At 35.7% G+C, this 15,683-nt stretch overlaps 1 protein-coding gene across 2 annotated transcripts in view; it reads left to right on the top strand.

Moving 5' to 3' along the window:
• The window catches only part of DYNC2H1 (dynein cytoplasmic 2 heavy chain 1), a 398,003-nt gene that overhangs the window by 159,965 nt on the left and 222,355 nt on the right, over positions 1-15,683 (top strand). The window contains exons 61-65 of one of the 2 annotated variants that reach the window (XM_061440086.1): positions 1,359-1,485; positions 3,788-3,929; positions 4,506-4,615; positions 13,370-13,390; positions 14,952-15,050. In XM_061440086.1, the coding sequence (XP_061296070.1) occupies positions 1,359-1,485; positions 3,788-3,929; positions 4,506-4,615; positions 13,370-13,390; positions 14,952-15,050 (499 nt within the window). The remainder of the gene's footprint in view (positions 1-1,358; positions 1,486-3,787; positions 3,930-4,505; positions 4,616-13,369; positions 13,391-14,951; positions 15,051-15,683) is intronic. The other variant, XM_061440087.1, reaches the window with a different exon arrangement.

The following is a 15,683-nucleotide window of genomic DNA, read 5'->3' as shown; positions in this document are numbered from 1 at the left end:
ATATTTGTCTGACTCCTTTAAGTTCCTTTTCTTAGTCACTGCATCATATTACTTGTATTTTGGGAGGATTATTATGAAAACCTCCTGAATAATATGATTGAGGACTGTGGATAACATGACTGAGGAACTGGATTTTTAATTTTAATTAATTTAAATTTAGATAGCCACATATGGCTGCCATATTGGACAAGTGACTCCTAGAGTCTTATTTCTGGGGGAGGGAAGAACAGGGCACTTAGAGAGGCAATAAAGAATAGAGGGCCTGCAACTTAATAGCACACCCATATGTGAATTTTAGGTCCTCTACTTACTACTGGCAAGACCTGTGCAATAATCTGTTTGTATCCAAGTCTCCATATTTATAAAAAGAGGATTATAGCACTTATTCTGAACTGTTCCTGGAATCAGCACAGTCCTGTGTGTTTTCTTTTATGTATTATTTATCTGTGGCCGGGCTGGGTCTCTGTAGCTATCCGTGGGATTCTCCAGTTGCAGCCAGCACGGGCTGCTCTCTAGTTGTGATGAGGTTGCGGCCTGTGGGCTGTGGAGTGTGTGGACCTCAGCAGCTGTGGTGCCCAGGGTTAGTTGCCTCCCAGCATGTGGGGTCTTCCTGGACCAGGGACTGAACCTGTGTCGCCTGCATCGGCAGGCAGATTCTCAACCACTGGGCCGCCGGGGAAGCCCAGTCCTCGGCATTTTGAAGGCACGTATATATTTGTTGAAGGACTAAGTAATCATATGGAATCTGCTATTATATTTAGTAAAATAATAAATTTGTACAAGTATTTTTAAGGAAAATAAAAAGAAGTTTTAAACTTTGGCAGTTGGGCACATAGGGAGAGAATATATCTAATGGGATGAATATTTGATGTGAGTTTTAAAATTTTATTTGTAATTTTGATAGGTGTGTATTTGTGGGAGTTAGAATGAGGGGTGAGGTAGGTATAAGGAAGGAACTGGATGATGGAACAGCCCATTGACAGTCATGGCAGATGAAAGATAGTGCATTGCTTGAGAATATACAATTCTTCTGATGTTGACATCTAGTTTTACTGGACTAAATAAAATCAAATAAAACTGAAAAGACAAATTAGATCAATCTTATGACAGGAACTTTGAATGTCATATTGATGTTTATACATAATGTAGCAGGATATCACAGCCCTGTGAGAATATTCCCCTTTAAATGTAAGCATTGGTATCATGTCTATTATATTAATGATATTTTATATGCAAATATTATCAATATTATAGTTAATTAAAATTCTAGTATAAAAGTTCACTTTACTACCTAAGCATAATGTATTAAATCTATCTTAAATCTGATTGTCTTTAATTAAATTTTAATGTTTTCATAGATTTCAGAGCAGGACTTCAGAAGCTGCCAAACTTGAAGCTGAAGTAAGCAAAGCACAAGAAACAATTAAAGCTGCAGAAGTCTTAATTAATCAGCTGGATAGAGAACACAGGAGATGGAATGCACAGGTTTGTCTGCGGTCACGCAGTGAAGTGAAAGTCTCTCAGTCCTGCCGCACTCTTTGCGACCCCATGATACAGTCCATGGCCATAAAGAAGCATTGTTTAAGACACAGGAAATCTACGATGTATTTGCTAACAAAAATGAAAAGGAAAAATATCCATTAACTTTTAGTCGGCTTAGGATAAATGATCTAGATTAATGGCCCTGTTGTGAATTAATCTCTAAGCGCAATACCTTTATATGGATGGATTTTAGACAAAGCAACTCATTCCTCTTTTAGTTAGGGGAGATCAGTTCAGTTCAGTTACTCAGTCGTGTCTAACTCTGCGAACCCACGGACTGCAGCGCACCAGGCCTCCCTGTCCATTACCAACTCCTGGAGCTTACTCAAACTCAGGTCCGACAAGTCAGTGATGCATCCAACCATCTCATCCTCTGATGTCCCCTTCTAAACCCACCTTCAATCTTTCCCAGCATCAGGGTCTTTTCAGATGAGTCAGATCTTTGCATCAGGTGGCCAAAGTATTGGAGTTTCAGCTTCAGCATCAGTCCTTTCCAATGAATATTCAGGGCTGATCTCCTTCAGAATGGACTGGTTGGATCTCCTTGCAGTCCAAGGGACTCTCAAGAGTCTTCTCCAACACCACAGTTCAAAAGCATCAATTTTTTGGCGCTCAGCTTTCTTCACAGTCCAACTTTTACATCTATACATGACCACTGGAAAAACCATAGCCTTGACTAGACGGACCTTTGTTGGCAAAGTAATGACTCTCCTTTTTAATATGCTGTCTAGGTTGGTCATAACTTTTCTTCCAAGGAGTAAGCGTCTTTTAATTTCATGGCTGCAGTCACCATCTGCAGTGATTTCTGAGCCCAGAAAAATAAAGTCTGACACTGTTTCTCCATCTATTTCCCATGAAATGATGGGACCAGATGCCATGATCTTCGTTTTCTGAATGTTGAGCTTTAAGTCAACTTTTTCACTCTCCACTTTCACTTTCATCAAGAGGCTTTTTAGTTCCTCTTCACTTTCTGCCATAAGGGTGGTGTCATCTGCATATCTGATGTTATTGATATTTCTCCCGGCAATCTTGATTTCAGCCTGTGCTTCTTCCAGTCTAGTGTTTCTCATGATGTACTCTGCATATAAGCAGAGTACAAATAAGCAGGGTGACAATATACAGTCTTGACGTACTCCTTTTCCTATTTAGAACCAGTCTGTTGTTCCATGTCCAGTTCTAAGTGTTGCTTCCTGACCTGCATATAGGTTTCTCAAGAGGAAGATCAGGTGGTCTGGTATTCCCATCTCTTTCAGAATTTTACACAGTTTATTGTGATCCGCACAGTCAAAGGCTTTGGCATAGTCAATCAAACAGAAATAGATGTTTTTCTGGAACTCTTCTTGCTTTTTTGATGATCCAGCGGATGTTGGCAATTTGATGTCTGGTTCCTCTGCCTTTTCTGAAACCAGCTTGAACATCTGGAAGTTCACGGTTCATGTATTGCTGAAGCCTGGCTTGGAGAATTTTGAGCATCACTTTGCTAGTGTATGAGATGAGTGCAGTTGTGCAGTAGTCTGAGCATTCTTTGGCATTGTCTTTCTTTGGGATTGGAATGAAAACTGACCTTTTCCAGTCCTGTGGCCACTGCTGAGCTTTCCAAATTTGCTGGCATATTGAGTGCAGCACTTTCACAGCATCATCTTTCAGGATTTGAAATAGCTCAACTGGAATTCCATCACCTCCACTAGCTTTGTTTGTAGTGATGCTTTCTAAGGCCCACTTGACTTCACACTCCAGGATGTCTGGCTCTAGGTGAGTGACCACGCCATCGTGATTATCTTGGTCATGAAGATCTTTTTGTACAGTTCTTCTGTGTATTCCTGCCACCTCTTCTTAATATCTTCTGCTTCTGTTAAGTCCATACCATTTCTGTCCTTTGTCGAGCCCATCTTTGCATGAAATGTTCCCTTGGTATCTCTAATGTTCTTGAAGAGATCTCTAGTCTTTCCCATTCTGTTGTTTTCCTCTATTTCTTTGCATTGATCACTGAGGAAGGCTTTCTTATCTCTCCTTGCTATTCTTTGGAACTCTGCATTCAGATGCTTATATCATACATTGTTTTAATATCACAGCAAGATCTAAGGTCTTGCTGGTATTTTTATATTTTGAAAATTGTATTTAAGATAGGTAATTACTTTAAACCAATGAATGATTTTTTCCTAGTAACGAAGCTTGAATTTTTGAAGCTTTTTTTTTTTTCCTCTTAGGACATATCCATCTCTCTCTCTCTCTCTCTCTTTTTCAGGTTGCAGAGATCACAGAAGAATTAGCTACTCTTCCTAAAAGAGCTCAACTAGCTGCTGCCTTTATTACATATCTTTCTGCTGCTCCTGAGGGTCTGAGAAAAACCTGTTTGGAAGCATGGACCAAGTTCACTGGTCTTGAAAGTTTGTATTTAGTTAAATCATCAATTTGAAGTTTCAGTATATGAAAAGCATATCTTTTGATTTTTGTCATTTTACTCTTTTTAAGATTAGGAAAACTTTCTGTAAGTTAATGGATACCATAAGTGCTTAATTTGCTAAATTCTACGAATGTTCTGAGAATCGATCTATTATGATGACTCTTGTCCCCCTAAAATCACTTTTCAAACTGAGACCACTGAATTATTTTGATATTGTATGAATGCACTTAAACAAATTTATTAATTTTTACACCGATTTCATATGGTAAAATGAGATGTAGGAATTCCAAAATTCTTTGTGAATTTTGTGTTTTTTTATAAATTAATATAGTTGTGAAACATTTATTTAATAGAAGAAAACTAATTCAGTTGTTTCATTTCTTTACATCATTAATTTTTTTTTTCTCTTTAACTTCTGGTACTAAATGCAGAAGGATGGATTGAATATTAAGAATGATCATTGGACTTTTGTTGGAGTATATTTTAAATAGTTTTATTCTCTTTTCTTCATCAATCACAAGATTATTATTTAGTATCACTGATATCTTTAATTTTTCAGAATTTGATCTGAGGAGATTTCTTTGTACTGAAAGTGAACAGTTAATTTGGAAAAGTGAGGGCCTACCATCAGATGACCTTTCCATAGAAAATGCTCTTGTTATCTTACAGGTAATTAATCTACTTAACTTTTCTCATTAGAAATGTTTCTTTTGAAGCTTGCTCCAGGAAGTAACTTCTTAAAATCCTTAAGCTTTCACAGTTAGTCTTTAGTTACCTAAAAGTAAAAATATTTTCCTAACAAAAACCCATTTATGATTCAGTTAGCAACTCTACAATTTTTAGTGTAATTTATTTTTATCTCATATAAAATTATAAATTAAAATGGTATTATTTTGATGGCTGAATATTATTAATTGAACTTCCTAATATGAATAGAAACATTTTAGGGATACTTGATTTATTTGGCTGTATAGTTCTTCCATCTAAAGTATATTTTTAAAAAAATTTTATACTTTTATTTCATTTTGTTTTATAAACAAAGTTATGCAGAATGAAGATAGGTAAGTTTGGGTTATAAATTGAAGATGATCATGTGCATATTTTGGAAAATTTTCCTTTTCTATAGTGTGTGTTTCCCAGAAGTCATTATTTAGAATTGAAACTATTATGCCTCAATTAGCAGTGAATGTGAAAACTAAATTCAAAACCTTGTGTACAAGCAAATCATTTCTTTGTATGAAGTTGAATTTTTACCATTGATTTAATTTACCTTTCTGATATAGAATTTGAAAGATAACTTGTGCCTCTTGAAAATATGTTTCATTTTTTTCTATTCTTTTTATCTGAATAGTTTATATTACTAGTATTTTCTTTTACTCTACAACTCTTTTCTCTGTCCACACACCATTTCTTTATCCTAAATGCTTCTCCTTAGGGAGTGTAAGTCATATTATTATAAGATTCATATTGGGGTCCCTGTTTATTCCCATGTAATTTATTGTTTTATTCACCTATCAACTGACTCTACTTTGACTCATTACATTGGAGTCTTACTAGTAGTATAAGAGTCACTGAACAAATATTAAACAATTTTACCTTCTTTTAATTATATTTGGCTTTATTTTTTAAACATTTTTATCATTTTTCACACTAGAATTACAAATCTGGAACTCTAAATGTGTATATACTCATTATAGCCTAGTACTTTTTATCATGTTTGGTATTCTTTTCCCAAGGTTTCATAGTTGCTTCTTCATTTTCAGTATTCCAAGAAAGCAGTTGTTTGAAGATTTTAAAAGATTAAGATTTTTCTTTCTTATTCCATAAGAAATCAGAGATCTTTAGAAAAAAATTTTATCACAATTGTTTTTTGTTTTTCTAATAATAGTAAGTGAAAATATTTACTTTTCTATTCTGAATTTGTCTTTCATGATAAATTTGGTAAATATTGTCTTTGGAGTTAATTTTCATAACAAGCTTAGTACACTTTGTATTTAATATTGCCAGCTTTCTTATAGGCACATACGCATTTATTTGACAAAACAAAGGGCTTCCCTGGTAGCTCAGCTGGTAAAGAATATGTCTGAAATGCAGGAGACCCTAGTTTGATTACTGGGTCAGGAAGATCCCCTGGAGAAGGGATAGGCTACCCACTCCAGTATTCTTGGGCTTTCTTGGTGGCTCAGCTGGTAAAGAATCCGCCTGCAATGCAGGAGACCTGGGTTCAGTCCCTAGGTTGGGTAGATACCTTGGAGGGGGTATCTTACCTTATCTTCAGGATACCTTACCTGGAGAATCCCCATTGACAGAGGAGCCTGGTGGGCTACAGTCCATAGAGTCACAAAGAATTGGACACAACTGAGCGACTAAAACAGCATGACAAAACAAAACCATCTGGAAAATTTTGTTAGAGTTAATTAATTATTTTGTTGAAATGAGCTTACCATTGTGTTCAACATTCTGTCTGAGTTCTAAAGTGGAGTAGGTTTAAAATAAACTGTTGTAGTTGAGGGTGTGGTTGGATAGTACAATTCTGTAACATCTACTCATTAACATTACCATGTGATATGAAATTAGATGTCTCAGTGTTCACAAGATGTGGTTCTGGGAGTATTTTCTGAGAAAAAATGACAAGATATGATGAATTAAGTATCATTTAACTATAAAAAAGCTTTTCAGAGATTCTTTTCTTAGGGCACTCTTTCCCAGTTTCAAGGCTTATAGCCACTCCATCACTTATAAGCTAACTACTTATTTGTGCCTTGTATGTTCAAAATTATTCCTTTGTGTTATCACAAAGGGTGCTTTGGAGTTCTCATATTTGTGTTCAGTTAACTATTGAAGTACATGTGTTGTCTGGGTGAGGAAATAGTCAAATAATTATCTAGCAGTGGCCTTGTAACAAAGGCCATTAGTTCTGTTACATTAGCAGAAAGCTTCTATGACTGTGTCCTTGATGAGCAGGGGAAGAATTTGGTCACGGTGACCATATGTCCTGGATTGCTTGGACTATGATTTACATCTGTTATCCTGATGTAATTATTTAAAAAATTTGTTTTGGATGATTTTATGATCTTCCTACTTTTGTGAAACTCAGGGGATAAATGGAGAGTATGAGATCCAGGGTGGCACGGTGGTAAAGAATCCGCCTGCCGGTTCAGGAGACGTAGGAGACGCAGGTTTGATCCCTGGGTTGGGAAGATCCCCTGGAGAAGGAAATAGCAACCCACTCCAGTGTTCTTGCCTAGAGAATCTCGTGGACAGAGGAGCCTGGTGGCTACAGTCTATGGGGTTGCAAGAGTAGGACATGCCTGAGCGATTGAGCGTGCACGCACATGTCTATTAGACACTGTGGAGAGGTGTGAGTAAAGAGCATCCAGAAAGAAGATGGAAAATATGATTCATTTAAATTTCACAGTTTATAAATTTTTCTTGGTTTAAATTTCACAGTATTGTAAATTTTTCTTGTGGAGACATGTACTAGGTATTTGTTTTTTGTTGTTTATGGACAGTTCAGTGTCAAATTAGTTTTCTTTAAACCACTTACACATTTCTGAGAATGTTTTGCCCTCCTGCCATTTATTGTGTGTTGAGGAAATGCAAGCTAATTTGGTATTAGTCTAAAGAATATAGACTTGTAAAGGTAAATTACATTGAGACAAACCTTTGTCATTAAATCCCCGATACATAATAATAATCAACACTTTCGTATACTTACTGTGTTGCTTGTGCGTGCTCAGTTGCTCAGGTGCTTCCATCTCTTTGTCACTCTATAAGCTATAGCCTGCCAGGCTCCTCTGTTCATGGTATTTTCCAGGCAAGAATACTGCAGTGAGTTGCCATTTCCTTTGATACTCCAAATCCAGGGATCCAAGTGGCATCTCCTCTGTCTCCTGCATTGGCAGGAGGGTTCTTTACCTTTGAGCCACGTGGGGAGTCCATTTTGTTCATATATTATTATTTAAAAATTAATAAAAGTAAAGCATTTAAATACTTAACTCATTTAATTTTCAAATCAGCCCTATTTAGTCAGTCAGTCATTTCAGTCACTCAGTCGCGTTTTGACTCTTTATGACCCCAGGTACTGCAGCACACCAGGCCTCCCTGTCATCAATAACTCCCGAAGTTTACTCAAACTCATGTCATTGAGTTGGTGATGCCATCCAACCATCTCATCCTCTGTCGTCCCCTTCCTTCTCCCGCTTTCAATTTTTCCCAGCATCAGTGTCTTTTCCCGTTAGTCAGTTCTTTGCATCAGGTGGCCAAAGTATTGGAGTTTCAGCTTCAACATCAGTCCTTCCATTGAATATTCAGGACTGATTTCCTTTAGGATGGACAGTCCTTGCAGTCCAAGCAACTCTCAAGAGTCTTCTCCAACATCATAGTTCAAAAGCATCAATTCTTCAGTGCTCAGCTTTCTTTGTAGTCCAAATATCACATCTATATATGACTACTGGAAAAACCATAGCTTTGACTAGATGAACCTTTGTTGACAAAGTAATGTCTCTGCTTTTTAATATGCTATCTAGGTTGGCCATAACTTTTCTTCCAAGGAGGAAGCGTCTTTTAATTTCATGACTGTCTGCAGGGATTTTGGAGTCCCCCAAAATAAAGTCTGTCAGTGTTTCCACTGTTTCCATCTATTTGCCATGAAGTGATGAGACCAGATGCCTGACCTTAGTTTTCAGAATGTTGAGTTTTAAGCCAACTTTTCACTCTCCTCTTTCCCTTTCATCAAGAGGCTCTTTAGTTCTTCGCTTTCTGCCATAAATGTGGTGTCATCTGCATATCTGGGGTTATTGATATTTTTCCATGCAGTCTTGATTCCATCTTGTGCTTCATCCAGCCCAGCATTTCTCCTGCATATAAGTTAAATAAGCAGGCTGACAATATACAGCCTTGACATACTCCTTTCCCTATTTGCAACCAATCGTTTGTTCCATGTCCACTTGTAACTGTTGCTTCTTGACCTGCATACAGATTTCTCAAGAGGCAGGTCAGGTGTTGTGGTATTCCCTCTCTTTAAGAATTTTCCACAGTTTTTTTGTGATCCACACAGTCAAAGGCTTTGGCATAGTCAGTAAAGCAGAAGTAGGTGTTTTTCTGAAGCTCTCTTGTTTTTTTGATGATCCAGTGGATGTTGGCAATTTGATCTCTGGTTCCTCTGCCTTTTCTGAATCCAGCTTGAACATCTGGAAGTTCACAGTTCACATACTGTTGAAGCCTGGCTTGTAGAATTTTGACCATTACTAGTGTGTGAGATGAGTGCAGTTGTGTGGTAGTTTGAGCATTCTTTGGCATTGCCTTTCTTTGGGATTAGAATGGAAACTGACTTTTTCCAGTCCTGTGGCCACTGCTGAGTTCTTCAGATTTGCTGGTATATTGAGTACAGCATCATCTTTTAGTATTTGAAATAGCTCAGCTGGAATTCTATCACCTCCACCAGCTTTGTTCGTAGTGATGCTTCCTAAGGCCCACTTGACTTCACATTGCATGATGTCTGGCTCTAGGTGAGTGATCACACCATCGTGATTATCTGGGTCATGAAGATCTTTTTTGTAAAGTTCCTCCATATATTCTTGCCACTTCTTCTTAATATCTTCTGCTTCTGTTAGGTCCATACCATTTCTGTCCTTTAGGTACACATATTATCCTTTTGTAGATAAGGAAGTTGAGATGCAGAAGGGTTAAGTTTCTTTTTTTTTTTTTTTTTTGAATTTACACAATTTTATTTATTTATTTTTTAATTTTATTTTATTTTTAAACTTTACAATATTGTGTTAGTTTTGCCAAATATCGAAATGAATCCGCCACAGGTATACATGTGTTCCCCATCCTGAACCCTCCTCCTTCCTCCCTCCCCATACCATCCCTCTGGGTCGTCCCAGTGCACAAGCCCCAAGCATCCACTATCATACATCGAACCTGGACTGGCGACTCATTTCATACATGATGTTATACATGCTTCAATGCAATTCTCCCAAATCTCCCCACCCTCTCCCTCTCCCACAGAGTCCATAAGACTGTTCTATACATCAGTGTCTCTTTCGCTGTCTCGTACGCAGGGTTATTGTTACCATCTTTCTAAATTCCATATATATGCGTTAGTATACTGTATTGGTGTTTTTGTTTCTGGCTTACTTCACTCTGTATAATAAGCTCCAGTTTCATCCACCTCATTAGAACTGATTCAAATGTATTCTTTTTAATGGCTGAATAATACTCCATTGTGTATATGTACCACAGCTTTCTTATTCATTCATCTGCTGATGGACATCTAGGTTGCTTCCATGTCCTGGCTATTATAAACAGTGCTGTGATGAACATTGGGGTACACGTGTCTCTTTCCCTTCTGGTTTCCTCAGTGTGTATGCCCAGCAGTGGGATTGCTGGGTTGTATGGCAGTTCTATTTCCAGTTTTTTAAGGAATCTCCACACTGTTCTCCATAGTGGCTGTACTAGTTTGCATTCCCACCAACAGTGTAAGAGGGTTTCCTTTTCTCCACACCCTCTCCAGCATTTATTGCTTGTAGACTTTTGGATCGCAGCCATTCTGACTGGCATGAAATGGTACCTCATAGTGGTTTTGATTTGCATTTCTCTGATAATGAGTGATGTTGAGCATCTTTTCATGTGTTTGTTAGCCATCTGTATGTCTTCTTTGGAGAAATGTCTGTTTAGTTCTTTGGCCCATTTTTTGATTGGGTCATTTATTTTTCTGGAGTTGAGCTGTAGGAGTTGCTTGTATATTTTTGAGATTAGTTGTTTGTCAGTTGTTAAGTTTCTTGTTTAAGGTCACAGAGCTGTCTAAAGGTAAAGCCAAGATTCAAGCATTGCTGCCTAGCCAGTCTATGCTGTAAGATTGCCTTTGAGAGATATGTGTTTATGGTTCTGTATATGTTTTAACTTATTTATTTCATGTTATTTCCATTAATGTAATTCTCCTTATGTTATCAAAAGATGAATTTTAGTTATATTTACAAAATATTTCTACCCTTACCCCACTTGTGGTTATTAAAATAAAAATAAAGTTGTAGTTTTATAAATGTTTCAAAAGTAGTTTCTTTCTTATTGGATGAAAGTCAGAAGGTACAAACTTTCAAGTATAAAATAAATAAGCACTAGGAACATTATGTACAACATGATAAATATTATTACCACTGCTGTATATTATATATGAAAGTTGCTTAGAGATGAAATCCTAAGAGTTCTCATTGCAAGGAAAAAAAAACTATTATTTTATTTTGCACCTGTATGATATTATGGATATTCACTAAATTTACTGTGACAATCATTTCATGATACATGTAAGTGAAATCATTGTTTTGTACATCTTAACTTACACATGATTGTCAATTATATCTCAGTAAAAGTGGAAGAAAAAAATCGCTTTCAAAAATGTCCCCTAACTAATCTTTTTTTCCCCCAAGAAGAGAAGAATTAAAATTGATATCATGTGTCTCTAGTGTTTGACTTCTGTTCTGAGCTCCTGATCTGTAGTTCTAATTTCCTATTAGATATTATTTTCTGGACTTTTGTATGCAGTTCAAACTTTGTCTTTAATCATTAAAAAAATTTTTTTTAAGTTTAGAATCAGTGGCCAAGTATATATAATACATTTTACTTTTAAAAAGTAATTTATGCTTTAAAGTAACTGAGATGTTCAAAAGGTTCCTTTTTACAGTAGGAGGCTTGACCCAAATTGTTCTAGCCAACTCTTCCCTTGATATTGTTCTCCATGACACACATTATGTTGTCACACACTTCCATTATGTACTATCAATAGGGGCTGTATTTGCTATCATGGGAGGATTTGTACATTGATTTCCACTATTTTCAGGCAATACCCTTAACACTACATGAGCCAAAATCCACTTTGCAATCATATTTGTAGGTGTAAATATAACTTTTTAAAACTAGCTTCAGGATTCAAATGATATTACCAGGACATCTCTCTCTCTCTTTCCTCCATCTTAAGAGATGGATTTATTCTTCAATATTCTTAGATGGATTTATTCTTAGATAGGTTCTGCCATGTGTTATTGATAGACATTGGTGACTTGTGAGTTTTACCGTTATCACAGTTTATGTTCTCAGACTAAAGATATCGCTTCCCATCCTTTCCATTATTTATGTCAGTCCTTAACAAAAGTTTCTTATTGATTAGTTTGGATCACTTGCTCACCCCTTGTATGCAATTCTGGAAGATTGATAATCCCGTGAGAAATGCATGATTGGGGCATGCATGCTAGGTAAAGGTAGCTGTGTTCTCTAATAATTGTTTCTCTTCCTCCCTGACTTATTATAACCTGCTTCTCTTCTGTTTGCTAACGCTGGAGATGTCACTGTCTTGGTCTAGTAATGCAGACTGCAAATCATTCTTGGCTATGTCTCTTTAATTGTTCATTCAGTTAATTACTCAGCCAGTCTTCTCAAATCTATCTCTCAAATGTGTCCTGAATTCATTCTGTTGCAACCACGCCTGCTGCCAGTGGCTTCACTCAGGCCTACCTCATGTTGTGGTAAATATATCATAATAGCAGTTGGTTCCTTGCCCCCAGTATCAGTTCCTTCATTGTTATTGGACTGATTCTCCTAAAATGTTAATCTGATCATAACAATTCCTTGAATAATATATTTCAGTGACAGCTCATTACCTGCAAAGAAAAATTTCATTATGGCATGATCTTTACGATCAGAAAGACCTCTGATTACTCCTACCATTTTATATGCATCATCTTTGCCTAAACTTTTTTTTGGCCATCACTATTTATATTGATAATTTATTGCAAGAAGCCAAAAGAGTCAATGTATAAAATTTCAAAAATAACAAAAATACCTGTACTTTTTACTCCAACTATACTAAGTCACTGGTGGTTTTCCAGATACTCCCAGGCTTTTCACTCTTCTCTCAGTCATGCTGTTGTCTGGACCAAATTTGCTTTTTATTTTTTAACTTCTTTGCCTGGCTAAGTCCTATCTTTTTTAATCTAGTTTGACTTGAATTGCTTCCCAGCAGCTTCCCTTAACTTCACTTACTATCCACTTATATAATTTTGAGTTATCTTTGATTTAAAAAATTTTTTCATTTTTTGCTTCTTTATTGGATGGTAGCCAGTAAGGGTGAGGGAATGTATTTTGTTAATTTTTGTATCCCCTGCATTATATGGTAGATGAATGAATAGCATGAATGAATGAAAGCTCAGCATTTTTGGATCTATAATTTGTTAAATGTAGAATTTGACCACATTTAATCATGGAACACACACCTAAAATATTCCTTAGAGGTCTTCTCTGTGTCTCTGAAGAAGTATAAATAAGATGAACACAAACTTGTAACTATTCTTTGAAATTCTTAGGTGTATTTTCTGTGCTAAATACATGATTTTTTGAAACATCTTATTCTCTTTTTAACTGCTTCAGATCATTGGCTTGAAATCATGGGTAAGAACTTTTTAAAATTTAAAATAATTATTTTTGTAGTTAAGCAAAATCTAGTTTACTTGTGGAATGTTTGCTATTGAATGCTGGCATAAAATGACATCTAAAACCTAGTGTGCAATACTTAAGAGCTTTACTAGCCATGTTATTTTTCTTGCAATTGCACATGTATGTGGTACAGCAGTAAGTGAAGCCTCCAGAAGTGGATGCTGGGTGAAGATCATATAGTGGGGTAACACTAGGGGATTCGTGGTGTTAGTGCTCCCCTCTGGATACAGGTAAAAAGAGGCTGCAATATTTAGAGAGAATTTTAAAACAGTAATAAAGCTGTTTTAGAGTCAGTCAACTCTTTATTATAACTGTGTGTTGGCAGTTTTCAGCATCATCGCAGATAAATGCTGTTGATCTCCAGGGCATGTTATCCCACCATCCCCCTCCCCCTTGAGATGCCAGTAAGGAAAAATCCGTGTCCTTATTAGAACTACCCCAGTTCTAAGTCTTTACTGTTACCCTCATGTGTTATCTTTTTTTTTTTTTTTACAGTTAATTTTATTTTATTTTTAAACTTTACATAATTGTATTAGTTTTGCCAAATATCCAAATGAATCCACCACAGGTATACATGTGTTCCCCATCCTGAACCCTCCTCCCTCCTCCCTCCCCATACCATCCCTCATGTGTTATCTTATGCTTATATCCTGTAACTGAATTATGTTTTTCAAATAAATGTGAAAATTTAAGAAAAATTGGGTCAGTTGTTATTTAAATCTGATTTGCTAGGTAACAATGACTATTAGATGGTTTAAAATTTATCATATATTTATGATATATGATCAACTTAAATATATGTAAATATACATAAATATATAATTGGCTTTATATAGGTAAGTATATATGTAAAGATATATAAATATATAATTGGCTTCCTTTCATTTTCTGAATGGCATGTGTATGTAGTTTTCTAATTTTATGTTTATTTCAGAGTTTAATTAGCACAAGGTGTGAAGTAATGAATTTAGTTCATAGTTTGTTAGATCTTAACCAATCATCTTATGTAATTTTCTCTTCTAGGATAATCCTTTTGTAGTAGTAATTATGTACACTACTTTAGAAAAATTAGTCTTAAAATATAAATAATTATATCACTGATTATTTCAGCAATACTTTTATGATTAGCTCTTATTTCATTTATTCAACCAAAGAATATCTAAAGTTTAGGGAATGACTTGTGTATTTTAAAACCAAGAAGAGAAGTGCAAATGGCATCTACTTAGGACTAGAATGCTTGCTTACTGTGTTGTTAATGTACATTTTCTGTGTTATTGTAAATAAAACTGTGTTCTAACTTTACTCTGGTTAAATTTAATAACCTAATATTAATTTCTGATAAAATTTATTAATTTAGCCTCCAGTGGAGCTAAAAACAACCTTCATTTCCTCACTATAGTTTTATATTTGTGTTCTTCAAAACCTTAGAGAAAAACTCACTCATTAATTGTTTAATAATTTTTAGGAAATGATTTTCCTTTAATGAAAGCTTATAAATTTTCTTTTTTTTATTTAGAGTCGAGTATGCCCATTTCTTATCGACCCTTCTTCCCAAGCTACAGAATGGTTAAAGACACATTTGAAAGACTCACGCTTGGAAGTTATTAACCAGCAGGTGTGTATTACTTACAATTTAGATACCAAGTAGTAATGGAGTAATGGCATCTTATGGTGACAAGAACTCTGGGTCTGTAATCAGAAAACATAGGTTCAAACCGAGTTCTTATAACTTACCTGGCATGGGCCCTGGGGAAAGAAATGTAGCTTTCTTAGCTTTCGTTTTATAATTTGTAAAAAGGAATAAGAATCTTTGATTCCTTCTGTATGCAAGGTATTGATCTAAGCCCAGGAATTTATGTTAGTAATCACAGTTCATGCCCTTATGGCGATGACAGTTGAGTAATTAGTTACACTAAACAAATAAGCATTTATACCAAATTATGATTAAAGTTAAGTGCTATAGAAGGGTGCTATAGAAGTAAGTTACTTAGGGACTTAGGAAAATCCCCTGGACTTTTAAATTTCCTCTTCATGTAACTCAGCAGTGATCATTTGTGTTGTGTCCTGAGATTTGACAATTGGTCAATGAAGTATAACAGTGTTTTGTGTAGTGACTTCTCGCAGTCATGTTTATCTTGCCAAAGAAATTATTTTTCATGTTTTTTGAGAAAGTCCTAATGCATGGTTAATTTTTTAGTCAATTTTTTAATTTAATCAAATTTTAATCATTTTAATTCAGATGCTTGAA

The sequence above is a fragment of the Bos javanicus genome, chromosome 15, assembly GCF_032452875.1.
Source record: "Bos javanicus breed banteng chromosome 15, ARS-OSU_banteng_1.0, whole genome shotgun sequence".
NCBI classification, from domain to species: Eukaryota; Metazoa; Chordata; class Mammalia; order Artiodactyla; family Bovidae; genus Bos; species Bos javanicus.
This window is presented reverse-complemented; position numbering and strand designations above follow the sequence as displayed.